The 15,975-nt window shown below is 35.5% G+C and overlaps 3 protein-coding genes across 5 annotated transcripts; 1 reads left to right on the top strand and 2 right to left on the bottom strand.

Moving 5' to 3' along the window:
• Positions 1-2,096: 2,096 nt before the first annotated feature.
• On the top strand, positions 2,097-7,731 carry LOC111402979 (proline--tRNA ligase, chloroplastic/mitochondrial-like). Of its 3 annotated transcripts, none has more exons than XM_023031314.1 (12): positions 2,097-2,514; positions 2,617-2,673; positions 3,206-3,316; positions 3,439-3,525; positions 3,611-3,724; positions 3,812-4,018; positions 4,680-4,817; positions 5,337-5,498; positions 5,889-6,088; positions 6,661-6,744; positions 6,840-6,988; positions 7,615-7,731. In XM_023031314.1, exons 1-11 carry the CDS (start codon positions 2,167-2,169, stop codon positions 6,979-6,981), a joined length of 1,650 nt encoding a protein of 549 aa, XP_022887082.1. In that variant the 5' UTR covers positions 2,097-2,166; the 3' UTR covers positions 6,982-6,988; positions 7,615-7,731. The 3 variants fall into 3 exon arrangements, with proteins under 3 accessions (XP_022887082.1, XP_022887081.1, XP_022887080.1); XM_023031313.1 differs by lacking the exon at positions 7,615-7,731 and adding an exon at positions 7,181-7,271; XM_023031312.1 differs by lacking the exon at positions 7,615-7,731 and having other exon boundaries at positions 2,098-2,514; positions 6,840-7,235.
• On the bottom strand, positions 7,633-10,378 carry LOC111404325 (ferric reduction oxidase 2-like). The gene is made up of 8 exons (XM_023033148.1): positions 10,310-10,378; positions 10,099-10,253; positions 9,834-10,028; positions 9,523-9,757; positions 9,102-9,429; positions 8,691-8,934; positions 7,900-8,612; positions 7,633-7,792 (listed from the first exon to the last, which is right to left on the bottom strand). Exons 1-8 carry the CDS (start codon positions 10,376-10,378, stop codon positions 7,653-7,655), a joined length of 2,079 nt encoding a protein of 692 aa, XP_022888916.1. The 3' UTR covers positions 7,633-7,652.
• Positions 10,379-11,124: 746 nt separating this feature from the next.
• On the bottom strand, positions 11,125-14,306 carry LOC111402980 (uncharacterized membrane protein YjcL-like). The gene is made up of 6 exons (XM_023031315.1): positions 13,908-14,306; positions 13,594-13,820; positions 13,204-13,314; positions 12,616-12,771; positions 12,247-12,488; positions 11,125-11,609 (listed from the first exon to the last, which is right to left on the bottom strand). Exons 1-6 carry the CDS (start codon positions 14,186-14,188, stop codon positions 11,286-11,288), a joined length of 1,341 nt encoding a protein of 446 aa, XP_022887083.1. The 5' UTR covers positions 14,189-14,306; the 3' UTR covers positions 11,125-11,285.
• Between the last annotated feature and the right edge of the window lie 1,669 nt (positions 14,307-15,975).

Here is a 15,975-nt window from a genome sequence, read left to right as displayed (position 1 = left end):
TTGAATTATATGCAAGTTATCCCAATCCACAGAGTTTCCATCTACGTTATCATTTCCATGATCGCCATCATATTGCTCAACTTCATTTTGATGGCTCACATTGGAGAAATCAACATTGTTTTCATCTCTCGGAGGAGATTTATCTTCGAAATCTTGTTGTTCGGAATTACCTTGAATTATATGCAACTTATCCCAATCCACTGAGTTTCCATCTACGTTATCATTTCCATGATCGCCATCATATTGCTCAACTTCATTTTGATGGCTCACATCTCCCTTTTCTACTTCACCATTAGTTTCTACTCCACAATCTCTTTCAAACTCCCTTACACTATCACATTCACCTGCAACTTTTGTCGAAATAGTCACGCAAACAGGATGTTTTTCACAAATAGAAAGAAACCACTTAACTTTCATGTCACTGTTAATCCTTTGTGGTGGAGCTAAAAACTTAGACATTCCGGGAGTAAGAGACACCTTCTCAATTTCATATAACTTTGAATCCACATTAACAAGTTCTTGCACTTTGTTGTACAACTCTATATACGAAATGCTAGATGGAACATAAAGAATATCCACATTTTCTTCACCGTTTCCTACATAATCCCATGTTCATTTGCCTTCTTCAGTCTTTTTAAACTCGACAAAATAGCATACCTTTACCCATATCATTTCTACAAAATCCATACCTGTAAATAAAACAAAAAGTTAAATAATTTATTCAAGTATATATCAAAGTAATATGAAAATAGTTAGCATATTTAAATTATCAAAATAACCACAATATATTATCAATAATGGAAAGATCATAACAGATAACGGTTGTACTATCGTTTTACATGGAAGATAATGCCTGTAGTGTTGTTCTACACTGCTAATAACGACTGGAGTGTCGTTATCGTCCAATAGTTGCGGACGGTACAAATATACACCAAATGAGAAAATAAAATCAACTAAAATATCATTTTATACTATATTCAACAATAAAAGTACCCATGTAAATGAGATTTCTAAAAATACCTTTCTTCTTTCTTTAAATATAGTAGAGATTTCAATGTAGATAATATATATACCAAAATTCTTGTTCAAATGCTCAAAATATTAGAGAAGATAGATGAAGAATACAATGAATAACAAGATTGAAGGAAGCAACCACTGGGAAAGCATGTCGACGGGTTTTTATAGAGGAATTGAGGGATTTAATTGGATTGAAAGGAGTATTTGAGTATTTTTTATGGTAAGGGTATTTTAGATATTTGATCTTATTTGTTTATTGTTTTTTGTAAATAAAGGCTATTCCATCAAAAAACATTGAAGGAAGGTTATTTTAACAATAATATTGTTTAATTGGGCCTTTTTTTTTTTTTTTTTTTTTATCAAATCCCCCTATTATAAAGGGGGGTATTTTGGGTATCAAAATTAGCCAAAGGCTATTTTGGAAAAATGACCCTTTTATTTGGGTCATTTCCATATATTTCCCAAATGAGTATGTATTTTAGACACATTGTCGTTGCAAGCATGTACAAAATCATCAAGTTATCTAAAATTCGATAAAAAAAATTCATCGAGAATGATGTCATATTTATTTAGATAACATTTTATTCAAATATCGTCATTCTAACATAGTGTATGCCATTTTATGCACAAATCAGGTCGGAATTTTCATTTTTTAATCACGCATTCTAAAAAAAAATTAATTTTAATATAATCTCTCCCACACAAGGGTATGGAGCATATCCGTGAGATAAAACTATTAAAGCTATATTATGTAGATTAAATTATGCAAAAATTATGATATGAATAGAGTGACTTAAAATTAGAATTAAGAGGTATCTGGTTTCTATTACCATAAAACTCAAGAGCTCGTTTCTTACTTTCTCATACAACTTTGATAAAAATGGCATTTTCGTTCGAATCATGCTATAGGTACAAACTCTCTTACTCATTATTCACAATGCGGGTGAGGAACACAAGTCAACATTTTTTATATTCACATGAGGCCCGTTAATTTTGTTAGAATGAATACACCATTTTATCAACAAAATTTTGTACAAATATCTGTATCATTTCCCACATAGTAGCACTCATAATACCCCAATCCCATTCTAAAACCTCATCTTCAATTCGCAGCCTAAAATTCGACACTGCCTCGCGCATCACCGCCAAATGGGCGTTCTGAGACTCCCATCACTGACTTCTCTCTTCACCTCCTCTTCTTCCGCCGCCTCGATACCCCGTCGCTACCTCCCCCTCCCTTTGCGCCGCCACTCTACGGCCAATTGTTCCGCGCAAAGCAGCACCGCCGAGAAAGAATTATCGTCTACTTCCGAACTAGAAGGTCCTCCAAAGCTCAAAGTCCAGCAGGACAAAGACAGATTAATTACGCCTCGCTCGCAGGACTTCAATGCTTGGTACTTAGACATCATTGCGAATGCCGAGCTTGCTGATTACGGTCCGGTTCGGGGCACCATGGTTATTCGTCCCTACGGTTATGCTATTTGGGAAGCTATTCAGGTTGTTGAATTCTCAACTTTTAGTTTAATATTTGATTTTTTTTAATTCCGATTTTGACGGTTATGTGATGTTCTTGTTTGTATTGATTCGTTGATGCCGCAGGAATATTTGAATGTGAAGTTTAAAGAAACTGGTCATAGTAATATGTATTTCCCACAGGTGAGAGCATGCATATCTTTACAGAAATATATGATTTAATTTTTGTCCATTGAGATTAAAGTGTTTTGAATGGTGCGTGGAGAAATCATATAAAGATGGTCTAGCTGTGACCGTGAGTGATGAAGGATTTTGTATAATGATTCAATAATTTTTTTGAAATTATTTTGCTGAATATAACCTAAATAAATTGATTGGGCAGGTATGGAATCCTGTTTTCCTCCCTTTATTTGATCGGGTTGATCTTTCTTTAGTTCAGAGCTTTGGTTATATGCAGTTTATTAAATAAACTACTGAGAAATCTGAAATTGTTTATACCGACAAGGTTGATAACTTCTCAATTTCCAAAGTGTTCTGCGTACTAAGTTTATTATAAGACACTCAAACCCTGCTTAGATGGGACAATGGACTATTCAATGTTGAATAGCAGAACATAAATTAAATATATGAACCTGCTTCTATTAAGTACTCAATAATGACACAGTTTTTGTGGATTAGTACTGAACTAATAATTATAACCTGCATATGGCTGCAGTTTATACCATATTCATTTATTGAGAAAGAAGCTAGCCACGTTGAGGGCTTTAGTCCAGAATTAGCGCTTGTGACAATTGGAGGAGGGAAGGAGCTTGAAGAAAAGCTTGTGGTAATTACGTATCAGCTTTTTCTATTTATTTTTTTACCTTCCCTTTTTCTGTATGTTGGTCAAATTTTGAAATACAACCTGAGTTTCCATTTTGATTGTTGCACTTCTTGAGGTTCTGGCAGGTTAGGCCTACAAGTGAAACAATCGTGAATCACATGTTTACTCAGTGGATTCATAGCTACCGTGATCTCCCACTTTTGATCAACCAGGTGTCTCTTCATCATATCATCTCTTGTTTTCTCCACTCTGGAGGATACTGCCTGCTGATGCTTGTGGTTGTCACTTATGTTTCAGTGGGCAAATGTCACAAGATGGGAAATGCGAACAAAACCATTTGTCAGGACTCTTGAATTTCTTTGGCAGGAGGGTCACACAGCTCATGCCACTCCAGAGGAAGCAGAAATGGAGGTTTGTTTGCTCTTTTACTTGTAGGATACTCCTAGGGGCTCTTAGGTATTTCATAGATTTTGACCAATTCATGCCGCTGAACTACAGGCATTACAGATGATTGATGTGTACACAAAATTTGCTTATGAGCAAGCTGCAATACCTGTTATTGCAGGTCGTAAGTCGAAGGTAGAGACGTTTGCAGGTGCTTCCAAGACCTATACAATTGAAGCAATGATGGGTGATCGGAAGGCTTTGCAGGCTGGAACAAGCCACAACCTTGGACAGAATTTTTCCCGTGCATTTGGAACCCAGGTTGATGACAGATCCTATTAATAAATTCGGTGCATTGCTCCCATTAGCTTCTAACCTTAACCCATTTGTGTGCTTTTCTTCTGACTCATTTGTATTTTAACCTGTTACATTTACTAGTATGTCATTAAACTTTGGACATAAAGAATGCCTCTCTCAAGTAACTTCCTGTTTCTTATATTGAAGCCTTTTCTTCCATTAATCAATGTAATGCATACGTACTATGTGTGGTTCATATCACATCTTTAGATCTTTTACAGTGTATCATCTTACTAAAAATATGATGTGCTTGTTTTTTGCTTTATTTGTTATCGAGATTTAAGGGATGGGTTATATTTGATCCTTGCAGTCCTGAAATCTGGCAAGCATTTGCAAATAATTATGTATTAGGACTGCAGTACCAACCATCTAACTATGATGTCAATGCTTAACAACTGCTCTGCCATAACATGACTTCTTATCCAGGGAAAAAAAGGTTCTAAAACCATATATGATATCAACAAAAATTTATAAGCTTCCTCTTTTTGATCTTTGAACCTTCTATCATCTAATATGGCCTATTTTCATTCTTTCTTTAGTGATTTATCATGGATGTTGTTTTCTTAATTTTACGTGTGTAACAAGTGATTATTTTCGAATTATAATAAGCTACATGACTGTACAGTTCACAGATGAAAATGGACAAAGGGAACACGTATGGCAGACATCATGGGCAATAAGCACCAGATTTGTTGGTGGTATTATAATGGCCCATGGGGATGATACTGGTCTAATGCTTCCTCCAAAGCTGGCACCTGTGCAGGTATTTGAAGTTTTTCTCAGATTGCTTATGCCAAAAATGTGTTTTTAATACTGTTGTATAACTTTTAGCTAGCTTTATAGTTCTGTGATACACTCATTGCTTTGCTTTATTTTCTCTATCATATGAAAAAGTTAAGAAAACATTTTTGCTACTAATGATGTGCTGGATGTTAAAAGTTACCATGGTTGAACTTGTGGTTTATATGGAATAACGACAATGTTGTCACACATTATTATTGTATACATGTAATTTGAACGGTGGGAAACTTTATATGCCTGAATTCATGAGAAAAAACGAAAGATATGGACCAGATGTATCCATGAGATTTCTGGGGGAGTTTGATATTGTCTTCTAGAAGAATTATGTCGTGGTAGGAAACTCTTCAAATTTAAGACTTGCTTATTTCAAAATGCGTTTTGTATATCTTGATTGTGCGTTTAGTATGTGTGGCCCAATAAGTGATATTTCGTGTAGATACTGATAGAAAATTAATGAAGTCTAACTACAGAGTGCTTCCAGGTCATTATTGTTCCAATATGGAAGAAGGCTGATGAGAGGACCGGAATACTTGATGCTGCCTCATCTGTGAAAGAAATTCTGCAAGCTGCAGGGATCAAGGCTAAGATTGATGACTCTGAGCAGAGAACACCTGGATGGAAATTCAACTTTTGGGAAATGAAGGTACTTATCTTCCCATCCAGTTCATTTTGTGCTGTCCTCTTTCTCTGTACCACCACATATTGCTCCCACCCCCTCTCCCTGAAAAGCAAAAAGGGATCCCTAAATTAGGGCTTTAGCCTTTTAATTTTGCATTAGACTTTGGGCCTGATTACATGCAGCGGTCACCAATTTTTTGTAAAATTTTGGCGCTGCTTGTACACAGTCCACTTGCATTTTAAGCATTTTGCTTGTATATACGACGTGAGAATATTGGCTTGTCAATGACAGTGATCACAAGCTAACAGCAATAGACATACCACTGTTCTTCTGCAGCCATCTCATTATATCCTTAAAGTTCCATACTTAATACCAGGAATGTAATTGTCATAATATTGATATGCTTTCTTATAGGGTGTACCTCTAAGGATTGAAATTGGACCTCGCGACGTTTCAAGCGGTAGCGTGGTTGTTTGTAGAAGAGATATTCCTGGGAAACAAGGGAAGGTTTTTGGTATATCCATGGAATCATCATCTTTGGTACCTTATGTTAAGGATAAATTGGATGAGATCCAGTCCACACTTCTGGGATTGGCAATGTCATTTCGAGATAGGTAAATTCTTCTCTGAAGCTGCTATGTTAAAAGTCAAGGAAATATTATATATGCTGCTGCTCTCGTAAAATACTTTAATAAATCTTGAAATCTGGAGTATGATAAATTTGAATAATATTCTATTGAAAGATTTAAAACTAGTAAAACCTTGTAATTGGTGAACAAATTCGCGTATTTTGAGTGATATTAATGTGAATGCTCAAAGTGCTAAATAATTCTGAAGCGAAAGTTATTACTCTTTTGTTGGATGTGAGTTCAACTCTATTCTAAAAAATGCGCCAAGCTTTCTTCAATATTTTGGAAATGACTTTGGCTGTGCAGTAACTATTCTAAGTACCAACCAGGTTTTTTGTCATTCCATTTTTATTACAAGTGGTGTTCGTCATATTTTTCTTTTTTTTTTTTTGAGCGTGTGCACGCTTGTGGTGGTACCTCTCCAACCCAGAGTTTGGTCGTTGCGGGGGAAGAAATGGGCTGATCACACATAAAATGCTTCATATACTGTGTTTAGGTTAGGATGCAAGTAACATGTGATCATTTTTGTATTCTGACTCCAAAATGTTATTCTCTAGTAACATTGTGGATGTGCTTTCTTATGCTGAGCTTAAAGAGGCAATAGCTCAAGGCAAATGGGCAAGGGGTCCCTGGTCAGCTAGGTTAGCCATTTTCCTTTCTATTGAAGTTTCTTTTCCTTTTGGAACATTTTGCGAAGTTCTTGTAAATGTAACACGTGCCTGATTCACCTGTGCAGCGACAGTGAAGAACTGAAGGTCAAAGAAGAAACCGGGGCAACCATCAGGTGTTTCCCTTTTGAACAGCCACAGGGGACGAAAAAGTGCTTGATGACTGGTAATCCAGCAGATGAAGTAGCAATTTTTGCCAAATCTTACTAGTATCGAGGTAAGAATAGCACATTTGTATTATGATACTATGACTATACCCTTTTCTATCCTTTTTTCCCCTCTTAGTAAGCCCATTTTACATTTTCTTCAGTTATGTTTACTCATTATTCATTTTAAGGTGATTTTGAGAATAATTATACTATCTATTAGGTTGTACAATAAGTAAATTTACAATTACTGTACATTGCAGCTTGATGAACTGTTGTATTGATTAAATGAAATGCCACTGTGACATTGATATTCTAGTTGGGCCCTTGAGGCAGATGGATGTTGACACTTTATATATATTTATTCTCTACGATCCAACACTGTATATTTATTTACTTTCTACGGTAGAACATCTAACAGGACAGGGATCAAAAGATTATATAAGAATCTGGAGTAGGATGGACGAGAAAATTTGGCACGTTGATTGGATGGTATTGGACCCGACTTGTTTAAAATTTGTTATGTCGAGTTTTAACGTCTTATGTAGCTTGTAAACATGAAATCTTTGGGCCCCAAAGTGTTCTCATATACATAAATGATATAAAAATTTGATTCGAAGACGATATTTTATGCTAATTATTTCAAACAGAAATTAATTTTTTATATAACCAGTGTAAGAATACTGCCGAACTGCAGATAGGGAAGTGAAGAAAGAGCACCGTCTTGTCTCATATTTACCAGTCAAAGCTGAAGGATTTGTAATGCATGTGTTTTGCAGCCCTGGACGAACATATTTTAGCTACTTCTTGACTCATCTTCTTTGGTCCGCTAACTAGGACTCCAACATTTGATTCTTTACGTTCCATTAGTATGTCTGCACATATGACAGGAGGCGTTAGCTTGTGGAATTTTTTTGGTATATTGTATGAATAAGATTTTAGCTTCTTTTTATATCAAAGCAGATTGTAGAAAAACACATACTTTTAAGGTTCGGTCTTTCTCCATGGTGTACTGTGGTAACTCGAGAGAAAGAATAGTGTGGAAGGCCTTCTAACTCTCTATCAACGTTGGAAGACCACAACTCCGGTCTTGGAGATACTGTCGGCGTTGGAGCGTCTGCATTTTGGATCTGCCTCAACTCTTTAGAATTCCGTTTCTTGTTCCAGAAGAAAGCTAGAGTTGCAATTATAACCATGGACATACATAAAAGTGACATATAGATCATTGATTTTGCATAGTATGGATATATTATATTGGTGTTATGATCAATGGGGTATATGTAGTACTTAGTAAGAATGCCAATCAGGAAGAGAAAAAGGACGAAGGTAGATGCAATTATAACGCCGAGCCAAAGCCAGGTGTTTGGGCCTAAAACAGCAGACACCGGTCTGTCTAAAGTGCTTGGCTTGAACCATATGCTCCGGTCGAGCTTCTGGCTGTCCGGTGAAGGACCCTTCTCCCGAGTTACGTAGGCTTGGATTTGTAATTGCAGTAGAGAAATGTCGTAACTCGTGCCTGAAATTGGAAGGAAAAACTCTAGCATTGCGAGATCTTCAGTTTTCTTGAATGCTGGGATGAGGAGTATTCTCGGGGTTTTACAATTTGTTGTGTTTGCTATGAAAATAAGTTCCCGAATGATGGATATGAACGGTGTGATGCCACTCCCACCACTTATCATCACCAGCTCATCGTGCCTACAAGAGAGTTTTCATCGAGTTATATTATGTGGTTAATATAGAAAACAGGAAGATTATTTGATTCTTTGTAGTAACCTTAAATAGGAGGTTGATGGAGGTCCATAAGGTCCTTCAATGGAGACTTCAAGTCGATCCACTGGAGTCGAAGATGCAAGCCTTTTATACAGATTCTGAGACCAGTTTCCTTCACTTTTGATGACAATGCTGATCTTATCAGGATCAATGTTACAATTGGATGTAACTGTAAATGGATGCCATTGAATCTTGGATATGCTCTTCACATTTATGAACATAATGCTTCCTGGATCGTACCTTAATCCTGGCAGTAAAAGTAATACAGAAATAAGCAAAATATAAGTTCTTAAAAAAGCGGATTTTAGTTTAACAGAGCTGCTACAGAGCCCGGATTAGATTAAGATCCAAGGGTGAGCCAAACCCGGGATTTAATCCCGGGAGTTCCAGCATTTTTCATTGTTTTAATTTTACCTGGATCTTTGGAGAAGTTCAATTCGACAGCCTGGCAAGGTAAAACACGAGTAGAGACCAAATGAATACGTTGCTGGGATTGTAAAAATCTTAGGTATCGATCGATTAGGAAGATATAAAACCCAGGAAGCGAAATGCAAGAATATGAAAATCCCGCATGTAGAACAAAGAACACGACGAAGACAGCGTACAAATGATGAGTGTAGTAGAAGAGCTCGAAAAATTTCCTCCTAATGCGTGGGAAGCTCGTCATCCATATAACTAAGCCAGAGAGCAAAGCTACTTCTCCAGCCACATTTGAGACTCCAAATTTGTTCCATGCCCACATCTTCATGCTCACAAAATGAGTACTTAAGTCGGTAACATTATTCTTTAGTAAATTATAATCAATTTATAAGTTAAAGAGTAAAATGCAATGTACCTCCGAGGTCTGATTTGTATAAGCCCAGAAGATTATATAACATAAACCATGTGAAGCAAAGAGTATCATAACTATATGCCCTAGCCAAATGTGATACTTAATGGTTGATTCTGAAGAAAGGCCTAATACGCGTAAAATCGATGATCCTCGAGTCACTGGGAAGAAGAGGAAGGCAAGAGATATGTTTCCAACAAGGCCTAGCAATAGGGCTGCACTTTCTAACTTAGCTTCCCATCTGTATTAAGAAAGAAAAAGATGTTCTGTTACATAGTCCCTTCCAGTATATAATCTTCCGTATCAAAGCGACTTACACAAACTCTCCCATATTTCCTGCAGATTGTCTGGTGATATTCTTGAACATGCTATGTACATAGGCTGAAAATGACCAAACCAAGAGTGCCAAGAACATAACTAAGAAGGATAACTCTATCCACGAGACGATGCCTAGAGGGCCGTTCACGAGCGCAGGTCGTCTCCATGAGGCAAAACGAGACTCTTTAGGGGTTCTGTCAAACAAAAGTAGAGGAATAAACTACGTATAATAAGATCATATCATTAAGAGATAATTTCACGTACTCGTCTTTGCTACGATCTATGTACTTCTCTAGTTGAAGATACAGACATCCCAATGCAGCAACAAATAGGACTGGAAAACTGTATATAAGAATATTTGCACCTGCGAATATAATCAAACACGAATATTTATTTGAAATTTGATAAATCCTACCTTTCTAGGTGACTAAGTTTCGTGTAGAGAAAAACATTAATTGGAACAAAGTAATCAAACCTTGTTGTCCGAAGTACGACGAGTCGGTTTTAGCATGTATATCAGACAACCAATGTAGCCAGAATACATTTGTAGGCATCATAATCCATATCATAGCGTATCCAAGAAAAATGAGTAAAATAAACAGCTTAATTGCAAGTTGAAAATTGCTCATTTTTACAAGAAAAATCCCCTTCATTTAAGTATATTCAGTTTTTGAAGAGAGTATGCCCCCCAAGGAATCCTTAAATAGCTTATAATTAGGCAGAAGAATGATACAAAAAGTTAAAACACATCTTAAAGTAAAAGGACTAATGTTTTAACTTTAAGTTGCGGTGTGTTTAGACTTGTAATCTGCTTATAAGTAGATCCATGGTTTGCGGAGAACGGTCCAAGAAAGCCTTAAATAGCTTATAATTCGACAGAAGAATAATCAAAAAAATTAATACAGAACTAGAAATAAAGGACTAGTGTTTTAACTTGTAGCCACAGTGTGTTTACACAAAATCTACTTGCTAGCCAAATTAAGAGTTAATTATCGAGTAATTTAATTTCTGCAGTTGACCTTTTGGGATCATAAGTTACTTTTTCAACCTTCGAAGAAGGAAATTATTTAATGTTATTCCTGCCCCCAAGGACTCTTATAAATATTTATTTTGTCCTTGAAAAGTTAGAATCTATTGGTCTGATTTTAACTGTTCTAAAAAAGGCATCATGCTGTGAAATTGTGTCGATGCATTTAGAAATTTCATGTGTCGAGTTCGAACCGCTAAAATTTCAACTTTTTTTCTAGCCTGGCCAACGAAAAGTGGTGCTAGAAATGAGTCTAAGATCCGTACTACAAGGTTTGAAATGAATAAAATCATAGCAAAGCGTAAATTGTAATAATCCTGAATTTCTGAAAGCGGAAAATTCCGGTATGCAGCTGGTTGTGTCCAGTTAGAGCTTAAGAGCACAAAGATTCAAGAAAAGCCCCCCATTTTAAGCAATTCAAAAGTTACATGAATTTGAGAACAGCTTGTCCAAAAGCAATGCCAAGAAAAGTTGCAATTGCTATGCCAAAAATACCGGCAAGAATTCCAGGGACGACCAAAGAACTCCAACCTTTGGCAGTGGCCATTCCACAGGCTGTTGTCGGGCCTCCGACATTTGCATTCGATGCTATAAGCAATAGCTTTTGGTCGAACCTGAACAATTTTCCAAATCCAAGGATTATGGCAAGATGAACAGCAATCTGGACTAGAGCAAAAAGGAAAATACTGGGTGCCGTAGTTATGACATTCCTAATGCTCCCGCTTGCACCCACAACCGTGAAAAATACCTGATACACAATATAATTATTAAAATGCGTAAAAACTAAATGAACACACTTACTTTTAAGTAAAAAAAATACATTTTTCCTGAAAATCTCTTACATTACTATCAAAATAACTTACTTATTTCCATCTTTGATCAATGGAGAAATTATTTATGTTAAAACTTATTCATTAAGCTCACAACGAGTAAAACTTGTACATCTGGTTAAAAAATATGGTTCTTAAATAAAACTCGAAGATAAAGAAACATCAGGCCACATTTTAGTTCATTGTTCTTGATCCCTATATGAAGATCCTTTTCCAGATAAATTTATGTTCATTTTAATGATCCATCGTTCTGCATCAAAAGAACTGTGACCCTGTTTGTGTACCCATATGGCATGCTTGTGAAATTTTATTTGTCCTTTAGTTTCACTAACACCACAACGGATAGAATTCCAGCCAAAGTCTTACTCTCTATAATAACCAGCAAAGAAGCACAATAAAGATCGGAAAAAGGATTATGCACGCTAGAAAAGTTTCATTAGTTGAAGATTAGAATTACAAACACCAATTTTAGATCAAAATCTGTTGCAGTTAGATCATTCCATGTCCTATACTTCGACTAACACGAAAGCTGAATAGAACTTCCAAAAGACATACCTGCATCAATATCATTGCCATAGCCTCACCAGAAGGTGCAAGGTAAGCAAATTGCTTTGGAAATACAGTTGCTAAAATAACAACTATAGCCGTAATTGCTGGAAGACCACCTCCTTGAATGCCAAAATACTTCGTTAGAAAACTACCAGTCTTGCAAATAGCAAAGGATGCAGCAAGGGCCGTTGCAGTCTGTAGTACAGGAAGCTTATTTCTAGATTCTGATTCCTCAGTAACTTCAATATCTACCAAAGATTAACGTATTATTAAACCATCAAAGAAGAATTTGTGGCAAGGTTGAGAAAAAAATGAACTTGTGTAAATAAATCTAGATGTGCAGATTGAGTTTTTGTTGTATTCAGTACCACATACCAGAAGTTGAAGTTGAAGACTCAGCTGGTATTTTAGATGCCAATGCGAACAATGTGGAGAAATATACTGCACAAATAACATTATCTGCAGCTAGTCCAGCAGTTAAAACCGAAGGAGAGACTTGGAGAGCTTCAGAAATTGCAACATAGTTTACGGCTACACGGCAGGAAAAATATATATCAGCAAAAAGTGAAAAAAAGCATAAAACTGTTATAAAGAGCTCCTAAAAATATTTTGATAAGCTAACAGTATGCCAAAATTTGACAAGGGACAGCAATTTAAGCAGAAAATTTCTTCTACCGGTCATAGTAGCTACTGCTATGGACGTAAAGACTAATTAGAATCCTTTAAAACAGTTAGGTTGCCGGAAAATCTTTGGGCAGGTTACTCTCCAAAACTAACATCATGGAACACATTTTTTTCACCGCTACAATCTATGCAATGAGCACCACAGAATGCTCTCAGTTGTGAGTAGAAAACAAGTATAAGCGTTATAGAACAGTACTTTTTAACTTCTTCACATATGAAAATATTCGAATTTGGACAACATAATCAATTGAAGAGTATAAAAGGAGAGAATACAAATACCTCCACCGATATGCCTTCCCATTAGAGCAGCAGCAATTTTCCAACCATCTTGACCAAGCGATCGCATTGGCACCATCAGGAAAGCCACAGCAGTACCAATCGTTGTTGCAACTGTGAAAAAAATGAAGAAAGAACGGATGCCAACAGTAAACTCCAGCATTCATGATGGAACAATTATAATTAATAAAAAGATAGAATTGTCAAATCATCTCGTCTTCGTCTAAGAGTTTAAACTGTCATATTCAACTTTAAATGCTAACAGAGGATCTATCTGAGCTGATACCGTATTTAAATCATGTCTAAAAGCTTAAATTTTTAGAGGGGAGATATCATCGACTAGAACTCTGAATTTTCAATGAAATTGAAATTTATGGTGGCATCAAAATTTACCTGATCCTAGCAAGAAGGCCAGGAGTAATGTGCCAGTGGACCTAATCACTCGTCGCATATCTGCTCTATACAACAGCAATGGAACAGCAAGTGGCAGCAGGAAATTCAGTACAACATTATAAGCTGGTGCTTCACTTGCAATAATTCCTAGATTACTAGCAGCCAAACCCACTAAAGTACTAACCAATGCACCACTCAATGCACTCCCAATCTTGGTTTTTTCTGACCTTCAATCGATCAAGCAACAAAAAAGTGAAGTTGATAAGGACCCACATTTTATTTTTTATTTTATTACCATGAAAATTTGCATTTACCAGATGCCGAAAGCTCCAGTGGCGAAAAGAGCAGTCCAGGTGCCCAAATGATCTTGTGAAGAAATGATTGGGAAATTCAAGTGGGAATTGACAATTACACTTGGAGAGGCTTTCTTGGGCTTAATAAAAGGTGAAATTAAGACTTTTTCTTTATGCTTGTATGATATCAATCGTGAGGAATCTTGAAATAATAGAATGTTTTTGCCGGAAGGCATAAATGGCCGGCGAACCGGCTGGGGAGGATAGTGAGTGGGAAGAGCAGAAAGAATCTTTGACGTCATTTCCCGGCCAATCGCCGCCGGTGAAATAAGTAGAAATATCAAGATTAGGACTTAGAGAAAAGTCAAAAAGATTCTTTTTTGTAAAATTCAGTCAGATCCGATGCAATCGTTACACGTGGGCTATTTTTGTTGATAACCATTTACGCAAAGTTTGATCAAACATGCTACATGTTAACATTTTGTATGACATCATTGTTGGCATTGTGCCACGTATCGACACATTATTGAACAATTTTTGAATTCAACACACTTTTTCTGTCAAAGTGTTTTTGAATTTTCACTCAATATCATCCAAATTGTCTTGTATGAAATGTACAAGAAGATTTATTCTCGTTGAATCGATGTAGGGCAATTGGTGCAAAATTTGATCGATGACAAAATCACATCTACACAAATCATTTCAAAAACAGATTTCTAAATCATTTGAAATCAATGGCGTAGATTTTACCAACACACTTTATAACTCAACTTTGTATAAATAGCTTTATTGTACCTTTTCATACTTCCATTTTGGCGGATGAATACTGCATTTTTTATTTTATTTTTTTGAATAATTCTATTTATGGTGTACCGAATTGTTTACTCCTCTCACATGAATGCGGAACCTGCATGAATAAAAAAAATTCAAAATGTGGTCCCCACCTCCTGTTGTGAGTATTCGGCAAGGGATTAGATAAAAAAATTCAATACATGTAGCATTGTCCCCTTTTTTTCCCTATTCGATCCATTGAATATACTCTTATATTTAAATAAAATAAAAAATTATTTGTTATCGTAATCCTAATTCTTTTAAAAAGTGCAAATTAATCCCAAATAAATAATTAAAAAATTAAATTAAAAATAAAATATTTCTTTCCCACCTCGACATCTTCCTCCTAACACAATCACTACCTTAATCTGCAGGCGGTGAACTGATCCCGAAAAGGTCCATGATGTTGTCAAAATTGGTCTAAGCTCGTCGACCAATATTTCCGATCTTATTTTTTGATCGATTTGGGGGCTTCCCAACAAACCTCCTCGGGATCATCTCACTCATTCGTATTTTTTTTTTCAAGAATTTTGAGACTACAATTGTAATTAATTTTAATTTTTTAATTTTTTTTATTAATTCACAAGGATTTATTGAGAAAATGAAAGAAAACATTGTATTCCGTGTGAAAAAGGCCATTTTAGGAGGCTTTTGTTCAAAATGAAGGATTTGAGGGACAACTTTGAAGATGGCTGGTAGATTCTTCCTATTTTTCATAATAGCCTTTCTTATTAAAAGTACTATATTGCCCTTAATGAAATTATTTATAAGATCTATCTTATATTTTTAAGAAATTGTCAATCAGGTCCTATATTTATATTTTTCAATCTTTTGAATATCTTTAAATATTCTTTATATTTTAATAATTCTTCAAAGATTATAGGTTGACCTTTCTTAGTTATATATCCTTTAAATAATCTTTCTGAGATTTCTTCTTGTATATCCGTATGTTTAATTATAATATCTTCTACTTTTCTTATTTCTCTATAAGTTCTCACAGAATCAAATCCTATATTATTCTTACAACTATAATCTATATCTCTATATATTTCTTCAATTTTTTCTTTACCAATAGGGAATATAACATCAGATTTTACATCTAATTTAAGCAAAAAAGAAACATCTTCTTCATCTAAAAATAAAATGAGATTTTTATCATTATTAACAGTAGAAGTGGATGCTTGTGAATTGCTCATCAAAGATAATTAAAGCATAAGCATGTAAAGATAAGTAAATAACTTACAGTAATCAAGTGGAA

The sequence above is a fragment of the Olea europaea genome, chromosome 11 (genome assembly GCF_002742605.1).
Source record: "Olea europaea var. sylvestris chromosome 11, O_europaea_v1, whole genome shotgun sequence".
Lineage (NCBI taxonomy): Eukaryota > Viridiplantae > Streptophyta > Magnoliopsida > Lamiales > Oleaceae > Olea > Olea europaea.
The sequence above is the reverse complement of the archived record's forward strand: the minus strand, read 5'-3'. Positions and strand labels throughout refer to the sequence as shown.